The sequence below is a fragment of the Rhipicephalus sanguineus genome, chromosome 3, assembly GCF_013339695.2.
Source record: "Rhipicephalus sanguineus isolate Rsan-2018 chromosome 3, BIME_Rsan_1.4, whole genome shotgun sequence".
NCBI lineage: Eukaryota > Metazoa > Arthropoda > Arachnida > Ixodida > Ixodidae > Rhipicephalus > Rhipicephalus sanguineus.
Genome location: NC_051178.1, coordinates 194,440,324 through 194,455,213, shown reverse-complemented (window position 1 = coordinate 194,455,213; position 14,890 = coordinate 194,440,324). Strand labels below are relative to the sequence as shown.

Genomic DNA, 14,890 nt, shown 5'->3' with positions numbered 1-14,890 from the left:
TGTCGCTTATCAAACAGCCTTTGATCACAACAGGTTAACTTCCTCGCTCGTAATACCCGCGAAAAAATAAAAAATGACAAACCTCACAGGTGTATGGCAAAAGTAGACCTCGTAGGATTGATGACCGTAATGAAGGACATGACTGTAAAGTGCTGAAGGAAAAGTACAGTTGTACACTTGCACCCTGACGTAGACGGGATAGAAAATAAGACAGAAAGGAAAACTTGAACTTCATGTGATACGTTATGAGTGATTTGGGAGCACAGAAAGTCGTCGTCATAGTCTCCGAGATAGGGTAGCGCGCGCATTATCAGGTAAGTCATAGCCCTGTAGTTGGGGTCGCGCGGGGTCGTACAATTAGGAAACTCCACCGGTAAAACTTCGCTGAAAACTCAGAATACGACAGTTTCTTCTGCTTTCAGCAAATGTGGGCACATACTCACAAAAATGACTGACGTTAACAATACTAACAATAGAGAATTTTGGTCAATTCTGACCCAGACTTATGATTAGCGAAACGAGCTTATCAATGGTTAAAAGCATTCAAGAAAGAACATGCTTTGTGAAACTGTGACTTGTTCATCTCCAGGTGCTGCATCGTTAATGAGCGCGCACATTTTGATCAAATTATTTTACAAGAACCAAGGTACGGAGGGTTGGGGGAAGGGGAAGGGAAGGTAATCTGGCGAACACGGTCGGCGATGCCTTCTCCTAGGCGTTTATTGTTTATTATCGTGTCGTAGAGTTCGCCAAGTGTCGCTAAATCTTGCCTCTCGCAGAAAAGAGAATAATGCGACATGATTCCTTGCACGATATTCGTGGTTTTTCTGGGAACTCAATCTGTTCGACGCACTAATGGGAAATCCTCTTTTTCTAATGCTGTCCAGAAGCTTCTTCTTTTCAGCACAAAAGCGCTTGCAGAACAGGTTTAAGTGTTCCATATTGACTCGTCTATCATATTCCGTGTGTGATGAAGAAATAGCGCCCCCGAATATTCAAATTCCACGCAGGAGTCCAGGCCGTTTCTGTTCTTACTCCACAGAGAAGAGTGGTTTCGGAGCGGCCAACTCCCTTCCCAACACACGGCTGTTCTTTCCTCAGTTGTTATGTCAAGGATGACATAACTTCAACTTCACAATGTCTTTTGTCCGTTAGTGCTTGTTTCTATTGACCGGCCGCCCGCTTTGTAGCATGAGCACTGGCAGAATTTTGTAGCGTTAGATACACTGGCCTAGCCGAGCCAGTTTCGCGTGGATCCTCAAGAGCCGTGCTGCGCAAGCGCGAGGATCAGTGATGTCACGCACCGGAGCCGGCAATTTCCGCGCACTCCGCCGCCGCCGGTCTGCGCTTTCCAGAGGAGTGACGTCGCAGACTTGGCAGACGTATTGGCGCCGGCGCGCGCGCAGCTATTCGCCTTCGCTGTGCAGTGTCGCCGTCTGACACTGCGCTGGAGCCGCTTGATAGCACCTCTGACTGGCGTTTGCCAGTGTGGTATAGCCATGGAGAAGGAGAGCGCAAATGCTGCTCAACGGCGCAGAAGAGCGGAGTAGCTTAACTCATCGGATCCCGAAGTAGTTGCCTGGCAAAATAAATATACATGTGCCACATAATACGTATACCGTGTGTGTGCCATTGGAGCAGCAGTAAGCATGATAATCAAGCTAGTCCTAGACAGTCAGGAAAGCTAAGAATAATTAACTGAACCTTTGCTAACGCTACGTTATCCTGGCATAGCCGAGCTAAGCCACTGCAACATTTTTTTTTACTTTCAGACCATCGTAACTTAAGAACTTCTTAACAGATACGAGCCGTGGGCTCGCATTCACAAAGCGTAAAACCATAGCTCCTCGTGGAAACAAAATTCCAACCAACCTTCTGGCTGTACGCTCTGCTGGCGAAGATCCGTCCGATCAATGGTAAAGGCTGCACGCGAAAAGTCTTGTACCATTCTTAACCACGTTATTCACTACTTGGTTCAAGTGTTCGCCGTTTAAACCTTTTCACCACTCATCACAGATGATTACGTATGTTTCTTTCTACCACTAAAGTTAACATGGCATGTTTGAATGTACTCAAGCGTGCCGTAAAACCATAAACGTCTTTCCCCTTTATTATGCTATCCAGTTCTGCTTAACATGCACAATGGCATGTATCCCTTGACAACGCGTTATTCAGCAACTCCAAAACATGTTTCAGCACGGTTTCTATAACATAGAAAAAAGGAAAGCAGCTCACCAAAGAAGCCTTTCGCACTTATTAGTCGCGCGCACGTGCCAGCATCGTTAGCGCGCGAGGAGATTGTCGACGGGAGCCCGTTCCTGCAGCCCCGCCAGCAACGACACTGCGCCGCATCGCGCGCCCTCAAATTAATACCCTAGCAGCCGAGATCCGACCGTGATCTCGGCTCTGGGCAAAGTCGCGGCACAGGTAAATGGTAGTTTACGAAAGCTTTATCGCCGCGGCACCTCTTCGTTTCCGTGAACCCTCGCTTCCCCTTCCCCACTTCCTTATGGCCCCCACCAGCTAACGTTCCTCGCAGCGCTGTGTGAAAAATACGCGGTAATCAAGCACCACGACATCTGAATCCACTCTTCGCGTCGCCGAGGCATCCCCGACGAAGCCCTAAGATCTTTTGCGACGACATAAAGCCGCCACTCGCCGTTTTGTCGCGCTCCCGACGACCCCGCGTTTTCCGTAGGGCGTCCTTTTCTTCCTTTTTCTTTCTAGTTTTCCGCGCCAATGAGCATCCGAATACTTAAGTATTCAACGCCCGAGGACGCATGACTTGCGCCTCGTCTCCAGCTTCATCAGAAATTCATTGCGATACGACGGCAGCGCAGAGCGGCGACTGGAAAGAGTCGAGTGTTGAATAGGGAGAACAGGGGCAGACGGAGCGGGATAACGTAGGAACAACCCGAGGGAGAGGGAGCTTGCCGGCGAGAGCGGCGGATTGCCGGGGTTTCGCCCGAAGCGAGAGTGTAACAGATGTGGTGGAAGGGGAAGCCTAACGCGCGCGCTCATAGCAATGATTGTCGTTATTTTTTAATGACCTCCATCCGCTCCCTTCTAACCGTGAAACTGCCGAAAGGCATCCAGATATCGTCCTCGCCTTCATAACCTTAAGAAGCCTTAAAATATGCGCGAACGTCTTTTGCTCCTCGCTGTTCGTTTCGGCTTCGCGACGCGATGACGAAGTAGAGAGAGGAGAGACATTAGCTACAATCGCGCGTTGCATTGACGCGCAATCAACGGCCTTCCTCCTCGGTGTCTCTTTGGCAGTGGTTCAAGCCTAACTTCGTGGTGTAGTATTCTATAGCAGCGTCAGATATTCCACTTGTGCAATAAATGCGCTCCAACATTGGTTTCATGTAATCGTGAACTGAATTGAATATCCCCCCCCTCCTTCCAGAACTAAGATTATTGGGGAAACTAAGCTCGGGGCAGACTAAAACAACACACAGTGTGAAAGAAAAGAGCTTTTCATAAGTAAAGCAAGGTCGTCTAGGTGCAATTATTCTCGGCTTTATTACTAAGCGGCAGATAAGCCGAAAAAAAGAAACAGTGGAGGTTATCATGGGTGGCGCCCAGGGGTTATCTCACCCCACTACAAAGAGGACAATCTCATAGAATGTGCTGATTCGTCTCCATGCGTGCACAAATTTCACACCTTGTACTCCTGTCCATTTTGATAAGGAAAGAGCAGGCACTAGTAGATGCGTCTGTAAGACTAAGTAGAGTTGCTTGTTGTCATTGTTACCCGTTTTGAAGGCGGAACCTCAGATTTCGATCCGCGAAGTAAAGGCGCTGGTTCGTAAAGTCGGCGAAGCTTCAATGGGACAATGTAAACTCGCCTACAAACCCGCAGTTCTCTCGCTGTACCTGTATTGACTTCCAAGCAGCAACACAGATAAATGTATTCACAAAGAGTAGCAGCTCGAACAGTTTCACTGCTCAGGTGGTAACAGTGTGACCAACCATCAGTTGGTGTGACCATCTCTGTGTCCTTCTAATTCCAACACGGCTTCTCGACCATCCACGCATCGAAATTGCGACGAGGCCTATCTTAATTGCGCGAACTGTCCACATCTTTCACCAGCCGCCCTATGTAGTCCCAGAATGCTCATGTGACCGCTGCTCTGTTGACGCCAACGCTTACCGCATGCAGCTACCTCGTATTCGCGGTAAGTTGTTTTCATCTATTCTTTTTACGAACTGATGCTGAATATTCTTTTTTTTTCGTGTGCTTGCTATTGTCAGGCTGATGATTGGCTGTTTGAGGCACCATGGAGGAATCAAAGGTCAATTGTACGAGAAGTACCAAGAATTTACACACGTCTAGACCGACGGCTTCGTCCTGCCGAGCAGCTTAACAGCGACGGTCGTGATACCAGTGATGGTGTGTGTGTGTGTGTGTGTGTGTGTGTGTGTGTGTGTGTGTGTGTGTGTGTGTGTGTGTGTGTGTGTGTGTGTGTGTGTGTGTGTGTGTGTGTGTGTGTGTGTGTGTGTGTGTGTGTGTGTGTGTGTGTGTGTGTGTGCGTACGTGCGTGCGTGCGTGCGTACGTGCGTGCGTGCGTGCGTGCGTGCGTGCGTGCGTGTTAAATAACACCTCATACGCATGTTTCGAAGCACACTTTAGGCTTAGGTAACATATTTTTGTGAAAGCAGGTAAATCGCAATGGCTTCATTTGCCTCTAATCTAAAGCGTAAGTAATGTGTCTGTGTTGTATCGGTCATACATGCATGAATTGAGTGGGGTGAGATATGCACTGCAAACCCATCTGTCTACGTGTCTTGCGAAGCGTATATATATATACATACGATTCTGCAAGTTATTCGAACCAAAATAAGAGAGAGAAAATTTATTAGAAGGTGGTGAGATCGGCCTGAGATGGTACCCTCTGGCCTGCTAGTCATCACATGGGAAAACGGAAACGAAAAAAGAGAGGGATGACGTAGGAATAAGAATGCCATTAAACCCAAATTTTTGTTCAGGGGCGCATTTTAACAATGCGTGCTAAGCGCTAAAAATAGTGGTATGTAAGTTCAAGGAATTCAAGCAGGCAGGAAAAAGACAAAAATTAACTGACGTTACAGCCGCGGGACCGGCCTTTGTCGGTCCCCCGGCCGACAAAGCTCACGAGTCGACGATACGATCAAGCCGCCGCGGTGGTTCGGTGGGTACGGTGTTCGGCTGCTGACCACTAAGACGCGGGTTCAATTGCGGTTGCAGCGGTCGTATTGCGATGGACGCGAAGTGCTAGTGGCTCGTGTAATGTGCGATGTCAGTGCCCCTCAAAGAACTGCACGTGGTCGACATTATTCCACTATCCGGAGCCCTCAACTACGGCCTGACTCGTCATCATATCGTGGCTTTGGAACGCAAAACCCCAGAACTTAGATGATACGCTCACGTAAACCAACACCTCACGTAAACCAACACCGGTCTACGCAAGGCGCACTCCACAGGCCCGCACGTGCACTAACACGCCAGTCTGCTGCATCCTCTCTATTAAAGTAGTTGCGTTTCTGCCTTATCAAGCAACGACCATCGTGCTTTCTCTAGCACGCGTTTCATGCAACGTGACTTAATTTATCAGCCCTCGGCACACACTGCAGCATGTTCGATGCATCGTTTGTGATAGCTTGTATCAGCAGGTGACTTGACGACCGCGATCTCCGCCTGCTTCAGCACAAAAACAAATCTATACCTATAAACTGAGCTCCCATCCACGAAAGCAAACACAGGCGCCTGAGTTACATCATAACGCATGTGAAAGTGACAGTAGATGTGTACTTATGTATGTAGAAATGTATACGTAAATAGCTGACAGGCACGACTTCCATTTTTAAGGACACCCTTTCCACGCAAATCATGATTTCTAACGTCCCAGAAGCCCTTTATCGGCGCCAACCATGCAAACTCCAGTCTTATTGGCTACCACCTGGAAATGCATTGATACGGAAAACACCAAGTCGACTTGTCATAAAACAAAAATCATGTCCCGATTACACAGTTATGAAAAGTGTGCTTCATAGGTGCGCATTAAAGAACCCCAGGTGGTCAGAAAATAGAATGACACTTTGTGAATTCCAAAGTGTGTTCGGCGAAAGTCTGTGGCCATTCTACTGACTATGCCATGGTATCGGGGAAATCCACATTCTTAGGGCGCTTCTTCGAACCGCTTGCCGTGGAATCATCACCGGGTCGCTTGGGAGCCATCCGACAAACTCGAATGCTGCAACGAGACGTCTGGCAAAGGAGGATTTCCGCGCGCTCCACTGTGCCATCACATAATTGCTGAGAGAGTGTGAGGGGGCACGGACGGACGCCGCTGGACGCCGCCGCCGCGTTGCGCAACTGTTTCGCCGCTGCAACTGATGCGCCGCTGTGCCATCACGTGATTGTTGAGAGAGTGTGACGGGGAGAGGCGACAGCTGGCACCGTTCTAGGGCACGGATGGACGACGGACGCCGCGAGTAGGAGACATTAAAGGCTTTCGCCTTAAAATTTCCGGAGCCCCCCACTACGGCGTCTTTCATAAACATATCGTGGTTCTGGGACGTTAAACCCCAACAATTATATTATCACGAAAAGCGTGATTCGCCGCATTAAGACTCTTTATGAGGCAAAGAAGGTTTGCAGGGCAGATCTCCGTTTGACTGAATGAAGTGGGAAGCCACACAAGAGGGCAGTGGTGGGCCATTGCGATCACCAACAATAGACGAAATCTTGCAAGCCAGTGTTGGCATATCGCAAGCAAGTGGTCGTCTGTTTGTTTTGCCCCCACTGATTCTTATTTAAACGGTCGAATGCCATAAGCCGCATTGAAGGCCATTGTGGCGAAGCCTAAAGGCAGATGTGGCAGCGAGTTTACTGAGAAATCACAATTTTCGTACATAAGGATCATTTAAAAATCGAAAGAAATTTTCAAACGGCAGGCAAGGGAACAAGATACAGTTCTTATTGCCTACTTTGTATGGAGGAGTGAGTGCCGGTGTAACATGCCGAATAGGAGAAGGAAAAAGGAGAGAAAAGGGGTGACTAACGCAAAAAGTAACCGCAGACAATGAGCCGAGGTAGCAGAAGATACTTTGAAAGTTTTTCATCAACGCGCATAGGGTTCAGAAGTTTTGAGGGGCGTGAGTAAAGCCTTTCGCTCAGAGTTCCTTTCGGAGCGCTGTCAAATAAATTTTTCCTGTAATAATGGACAATTGTCCAATCGGTCTAACACAGTGCACACAACATGCCTCCTGGCTCTACAGAGTGGGCAGACACAGATAGCGTGGTCTCGTCGCAGCCACACGCGCCGCACGTGGGGCGGTCACCCATTGAAATACGGGAGGTATGAGAGTTGAAATTGCATCATTTAAATGGCAGTTAAAACGAGCACATAGACGAAACTTATGAATCTCGCAGGGAAAATGCACATTTGCCCAGCATCATGTGCAGCGCAGCCGCACCGTCAGTTCACGAAATAAAATAAAAATAAAACTGTTTTTACGAGTAAACAGCTTCATTTGCATAGAATAACTACACAAATAAATATAAAGGATATTACAGAAATCACGACAAGCCGCGTTCAGGGAAGTTCCGTCGCGTATTTTTATAGGCCCCTCGACCCCATATGCTCTAGCGTCACCTAATTGACAACGGCTATTTTTGTCTGTTGACATCATTTGTACTGTTTCATTTTTTTTGTAAACGCTTGGGTAGCCTTGTCAGTTACAACGCCGGCAAACAAATACGCATCATTCCGTTTCCTCTTGCTCTGTTGCCCTTGAGTGATACTTGCCGCTTTATGCGACGTTTGTCACCACCCTTATCACTTTATCAAAATATAGGAGAAAGAAAAAAGAAGGAAATGTCAAGCGCCTGCAAGCATGTTGAGTGCCGCTGTCGTCCTCTCGCCACGTACCACCAGCGGCGCGCGACAGTTGGCGTGCTCGCATAAGCACAAACACGCACACACGCCGACACACGCGCGAACGTGTCCTGCCATTTCTCGTCGACGGGGCGCCGTGTTATGCCGGGGGCCAAGCTTCCTGCCCGCGGCCGAAGTCGTTACGGCTAAAAACGCGCACATTGGCCGTCCGTCAGAGCTAATAAATGCGCCGAGCAATACATACAAGGACCATTAGCGCTTTTAACATCGCCGCCGCGTCTCGTGCCACATCGGTATACTCCCGTCCTGCGCCTGCTCTAGAGCGCCACACTGACCAAAACTAAAGCGCGCGCGGGCCCGCGCGCGCGCACGCGGTGGGGCGTGGCTTGGCGTCTCGCGCATGCGCCCGTCTCTTACACTCCGTGAGAGGTGATCTGAGAGGAGGGAGAGGAGGAAAGGAGGGGGCTCAGCCTAGGGTTAGGATCGCGTGTCGGCCGAGAAGGAAAAACGGGAGGAGAGACGAGGCACGGGGCGGGAGAAGCGATGCGCGGCGAGGGTCCGGAGTCGAAAAAAAGAAAAAAAGCGTGCCACGCGGTAGTGGCAGTGGCATGGGCGAGCGTCGAAGTTGAGTCGGCACGGGCCCAGCGGTAGTTTGGTCGCGCTCCCGGTGCTGTCAAGGAGTGAAGCGGACGCGGCCCGCAAGGCGAGTGGTGTGTATGCGAGCGCGCGCAACGTGCGTACGCTGGCGTTCGAGATCTGGGTTTTTCGGCAATCCGTGAACTGACGTTGCGACCCTCTATATTTGTTTTCGTTATATCACGTTGTCCCACAACTGAACTTCTTTAGTGCTCCTTTCATCTGCAGTGTCGGCGATGCGCTTACGGAGATGACTCGGAAAAACAGCGATTACTGTGCACCGCTAGTGTCAGGCGAGTGCGTTACTCATGCTGCTGAGTGGAACTAACTTTCGCCAAAGCAGTCTGCCACTGCACGTGCGTGTGAAGCTCCAAGTTTAACTACTTGTGAGGGTTTCTCCAGTGTACGCACAAACCAGCACCGCATTTCAGAAAACGAACGTTGCAGATCACCTTTTACTGGCGCAGAAAAATTCAACTGCGCGTTTCTGCCACTGAATTTCTACGCGTGCTAACGTTTCTTCGGGTACAAACCTCTTCAAAAGGGCTTCTGTTCTACTGAAGACCAAATCAGTTGAAAAATGCGCTAAAGTCTCTACTTGTGCGTCCCGGAGATAAGCGGGGTACGCAATCCAAAACACCCGACAAAAGAGAGCCGTTTCATTTGACTAATAGTCAGTAGTAGTTTTGGATTGGGCTGCTATATTCCCGTCGCCTCATGAACAGGCGCCGATGAAACCTCCGTCTCATCGTGCCAGCCGCCACTTCGGAAGCACGTTGACATCGTTTCTTTCCGGCAAAACGCTTTGACCTACACGTCTGGACGTGTGACAACGATTCATAGTGAACTCAAACTGACCATCTATCAGCTGTCCTTGTGAGCAGAGTTGAAAGACTGCGGAACACTTGAACCCGATGACATTTCAGACTGAAATGAAAGCACGCGTCTCGTCCGGTGTGGGTGTCGCTGTTGCAGCAGTGCTGATTGTCTTTGTTCAAGGTAAGTTATCCATGTCATACATCGCACGTTACCGCCCTTCTTTCTGTTGCATTTACTCCTGCGCTAATGAACCATGCTTTCACGCACTTTATCAGCTGCTTTACTACAAAGTTTCTCAATCGCAATAGCTGTAGCGCCCCAGTCTTTATTTTGGCTTCCTCGTTAAGCCACTCCTGCTGTATAGTACAGTCGGGTGTTTCACAATATGTGCTCTAAATACATTCAATAAGGTACACAATGTGTGCTACATAACTTACCCGCGAGGAATTAGCTTTACTGCAATGCTGTATATTCAAAAATACCTCTGTGTAGCAATATGAGAATTTGGCAGATTAACTTTGTAACCAACACAGCTAGAGGTTTCAACGCAATGGAGTGTATACTACAAGTACGTCAGCATAGGTGCTCGCAATGCTTGCATAAACGCGGGAAATTGTGGTTTCTTATTTTTACGGTGTTGCTTACAGCAGAGTGAATTACGACAAATTTCACTCAATAAAAGGGATGAAAAATCCTTGATCACGTGGTGTCACTGGAGGGAACGTTTCGGCAAGTGGTCTTGTCTTATTTGAGGTAGCCACTGCCTACCTTAGAGTAAGTGTATGTTTCCTTCTCTTCTCTTTTGGTTGCGGGTGAGTGTACGAAGCATGTACATACACGCGCTAAGGTAGGCAAGTCCTGCCTTGAAGAAGACAAGACCATTTGCCGAAACGTCGGATCCAGAGACACCTCACGTTCATTCATTTCCTCAAGCTACCATCGTCCTCGGAACTTCTGACACAATAGAAAGGAAACTTAACTTTTCGAGAGGTGCAAATATCATTTCCTTAGAAAGCGCTCCGAAATGACGTTACCGCCTAAGGCTAACCGTCGGGCGAGCATGAAGGGTGCTGAACAACAAACTGATAAGGGCGCCAGTTGTAAACTCGGAATTAAAGCAGTTAACGAAGTAACGCGCGTTTGTTAGCGGGGAAACGTAAACACTTTTGCGTTTGTCTTATGTACCCTTCCTTGTGATTGTGTCTACTTATTTGCGCATCCTAATACTGACCACCAAGGCCGACCGTCGTAATACGCAACAAAGTATGGCTTGATAGACAACCCTGTAGGACACCACTGTGGTTGCAATAGTTGCCAGTAGGGCCATCTCCTCTTACGTGTCCAGGATCAGGTATTACGTTATCTTCTACTAGAAATAACATTTGTAGAAATAGCACGATTTAATTCCTTTTAAGCTGTCTTTACAGCTAAAAATATTTGTGAGGTCAGATACGTCGTCTTTTTTTATTACCTGAATCGGCGGAAGCCCGTGATAGCGTTGAGATACACACTGTGACACACCAAGGTAGAATGCTGTTCGTGCAAATGCCATATTTTCTCATTATTTCTCAACGCAAGCTGTTAGGGCAGTAGAACCGGAGCCATGCCTGTGCGGAGACAGTATTCACACACACAAAAAAGCTCCTAGGATATATTTGTTTAAAAGAAAGAACTTCAGCCAATCCTGTTGCTCGATATTTCATTAGCGAAGGCCACCAGCCAATGGCGATGTGCGCTTACGAAAAACAGGCTTAAGTTAGTTCGACCGCAGTTCTGTGTATCCGAGGTAAGCTGGTCGGAATGAATTATGCTTTTGAAATTAACAGACTAAACTTTTTACACTTCAGGAAACGGCTATGAAATCACGTAAGGCGCACTTAGAGTCTTAAATCGGGATCGATCCCACGGCTCTTTGAGTTTTAAATGTTAACCTTACAATTCTCCGCGATACTTTTTTATTTAATACCACGAGCACCTTTTGTATATAAAGTTCTGTTGCTAGAGCAAGCAATAAGAAGTCAGTTAATTATCTCATCTGACTTGTTTTAAAAGGAATTTCAAACGCATTTCGTGAAGCATCTAGAATATTATGTTTTCAGTGTAGTACTGCGGGTTATTATCAGGGGCGTAGCCGGGGGGGGGGGGGGGGGGGGGGGGGGGGTTCACCACCCCCCCGAAATTTTTCAGTTTTGCTTGCGTATATATACACGCGCACATACAAACACACGCACGAACATACATAGAGTATGGTTGAACCCCCCCCCCCCCCCGAAAAAAATTTCTGGCTGCACCCCTGGTTATTATAATAGGTCACTGTAATTAAATTACTGTTTATTGAGCAGTCATGCATGATGATTTTGAAGGACGAAAAGACCCATTGACTCAGAGCATAAGAACAAGACAACTATGTCTACAAAACCGCGGCAGACAGGAAAGACTCTACTTCAGTTGTTGCCGACGGGGCGCAGCGCAGTACATCGAGACCACTACCAAACATGCCATAGTATTTAGCAAAGCGGTCTTCCTAACGATATATGGCACGCTGAGGTGAAAGAGAGAGGCACAATACATATGCAAAGTGTCAAGCTTACAGAACGGTCGATTCCTTTGTCACCACTACGCATCAATGACGAAAAGATATGTACATAAATGCGTACACCAAACATGCATCAGCTTTATTAGTGTAGCAAATGCATACTGCAGCAAGGTGTTGCAAATATGATTCTGCAGGTATCATCTATCCGGCCTTTATGGAACGCACAACATAAATTACGTCTGCAGCACGTAATATAAAAACCTTCGTTCCCTAAGCATATGTAATGACTATTCAAGCGTCATTAGAGCGGACCGGTAAAGAGCAGCAATGAAACCGATCTAGAAGAATAACGCTAACCATTAGGTACACACTCCCAAAGAAAAAAATGTTTTGCTGAGTTCACGACAGCAGGAATGAATGATATCAGTGAATATTCTTTACCTTAGTTTGACTAATGTTTTCTCAAAGGCAGTGCTCTTATCAGACCATTCTAATGACGATGGCTATTTCTTTAACTTTCTCATGTTCATCCAACGTCTAAAATGAAGGATGAAAAATACTTCGTTTTATTTATGCTACACCGGTATGCTTACAAAAAAGGCCATGATTTTGTTGGCGTGGTCGACTTAAAAGGATGCCGACATTAGTGCTGAGGGCATGCTGTATTACTCTGATTTAGAATAATGTAATCATAGAATAGATTTAAGGGTCTTTAAGTATGTTTAAAAAAAGGCTAATACGTTGTCGGTATTGCGGTTCCTATTTAGAAACACAGTGAATCCAGCGATGAGGTGTCTTTGTATAGATATCCTAATGCTATCTTACAAAGAGGGCAAATAAATTTTCATTCTGAGCTGTGTGTGATTTCCACACCAGCAGGCACAAAGGTAGACGATAAGAAGCATTCGGTGCGTACACCTTTACTTACATTGATTTTGATACTGCAATAGTCCGGTCTACCGTTCCCACATTAAGCTTAGTGCTTTACGCTGTATATCACAGGCGCACACTTCAGACGTCAATCCAAGCGAATTAGGTTGTGCAACGGGACCAACATCTATTTTCGCGCTCTATAAAGTATCTATAGACTAAATGACAATATACATCGCAGATCATTTTCAGTGGAAAACTCCTTTCACTGATAATTTAAAATATTTAAATGTATTTTGGTATTTTGTTATGCTTTATTACCAACTAACCTCGCTGTTTCCATTTTCTTATTTTCTTGTTGATGTTTTTTTTCCATTTATATGAATGTATTCACTTGAAATCCCCCCTATGTAATGCCTAATAGGGCCTTTACGATATTCAATTAAGTAAATAAATAAATAAATAAATAAATAAATAAATAAATAAATAAATAAATAAATAAATAAATAAAGAGACCTGTTTTATTCATAAAAGGTATAAGCATATCGTTTACAACAAACCTCACTAATACTAGTTTCCTTTGTGTGGGGCTGCAGAACACGCTATTTTTACCCGCCATGGTGGTCTAGTGGTTACGGTGCTTGACTGCTGACCCGAAGGTCGCGGGATCGGATACCAGCCACGGCGGCTGTATTTTCAGTAGAGGCGAAAATGCTCGAGCCCCGTGTACTTAGATTTAGGTGCACGTTAAAGAACCGCAGGTGGTCGAAATTTCTGAAGCCGTCCACTAAGGCGTCCCTGACAATCATATCGTGGTTTTGGAACGTAAAACCCCAACAATTAATATATTATTTCAGCACGCCATTATTACGCGGATCAGGTTGAAAGAAAAAAAAAAGAAGAAAACGTCAAACGTGCTTATCGTGGTTACTTGTTCACTGGCTTGGTACCGAGAGTGTTTTGTTTGTGAGTGCCACTGTTTTGCTCGATTGCGACGATTTTCTTTAATGTAAAGGAAGACAAAACACGGGGAAAGAAAGACCATGGCTCCATCAAAGAGAGGCGTTTTCAAGTCCCATAAATAGGCGTTTTACCTTCCACAAAATCTGTGGTAACAGTTGCAGGAAATTCTTCAACCATAACATACGTATTTGCGAGTATTCTTGCGCAAAGACGCCTCGGAGAAGTGGTAATACGTAAAAAATGGGCAGGGATAACGCAACATAAAGTACAAGGACTTTAATTTTTACACAACAAGCTTGCATAAATATACGTATGTTATCGACTGACTTCCTTCCCTGGTTCTCTGGCTAAAACTAAAAGGATCAGGCAAGTTCTCATCGTTCAGTTCGCACTTTGTCTGCTTGCTCCCATTTGTACGGCAACCTTGTTCTGCATGTTTTGGAGTTCTTACACATTTATTCTATGGGTCGTTGGCTGGTTCGTGTGGTTTAATGTCCCAAAGCGGCTCATGCTATGAGAGACGCCGTAGTAGAGGGCTCTGGATGATTTAGACAATCCCTTAAAGAGCACTGAAATTATACAGTACACGGGCCTCTATAGCATTTCACCTCCGTCGAAAAGCGGCCGCCATAGCCGGGATAGAACCTGCGTCTTTCGAATCAGCGAGCGAGCACCATAACCACTGAGCCAACGTGGTGACCAATTACTTACTTAGTAATTAAACACTCCAATATAACACTCCGCTCACGCCTCACTTTGACAGTATCTAAAAGAGGTTTTGCGTGGATTTTTTCAAACTGAAGTACAGTACTCATGACGCAGAGGGAAGTGCCTTAAGGGGGCCGAGAGGAGCAACTTTCTGATGATTGGGACCGAACGCAAAACCAACGAATTTCACGAAAAAATTACTGGCCCATAAACCAGTTCCACTAGGCAAGTTCTTCTTCTCCGAACTTATTCAAGCTGGTGCCACGACTGTTCTCTCTGTTTACTTCGTCCGATATTTAGCCGTGTAGAAGACCCATAGCTTTGTATACTGGCGATTAAGACACCGAAGCCCGATTCGGAGGCTGAACCAGAGAAGCTAAATTCACACGTTACACCTGAGTGACACTAACGAGATAGTGTTATAGCCACACTTTTGATTATAATGCGTACAGAATAGTCTCGCCTCTGCAACAAT

At 46.6% G+C, this 14,890-nt stretch overlaps 1 protein-coding gene across 2 annotated transcripts in view; it reads left to right on the top strand.

Annotated features, from left to right (window-relative positions):
* Positions 1-9,233: 9,233 nt before the first annotated feature.
* Positions 9,234-14,890, top strand: part of LOC119387965 (uncharacterized) — a 204,468-nt gene continuing 198,811 nt past the window's right edge. The window contains exon 1 of one of the 2 annotated variants that reach the window (XM_037655557.2): positions 9,234-9,518. In XM_037655557.2, the coding sequence (XP_037511485.1) occupies positions 9,434-9,518 (85 nt within the window). In that variant the 5' untranslated portion in view covers positions 9,234-9,433. The remainder of the gene's footprint in view (positions 9,519-14,890) is intronic. The other variant, XR_007415486.1, reaches the window with a different exon arrangement.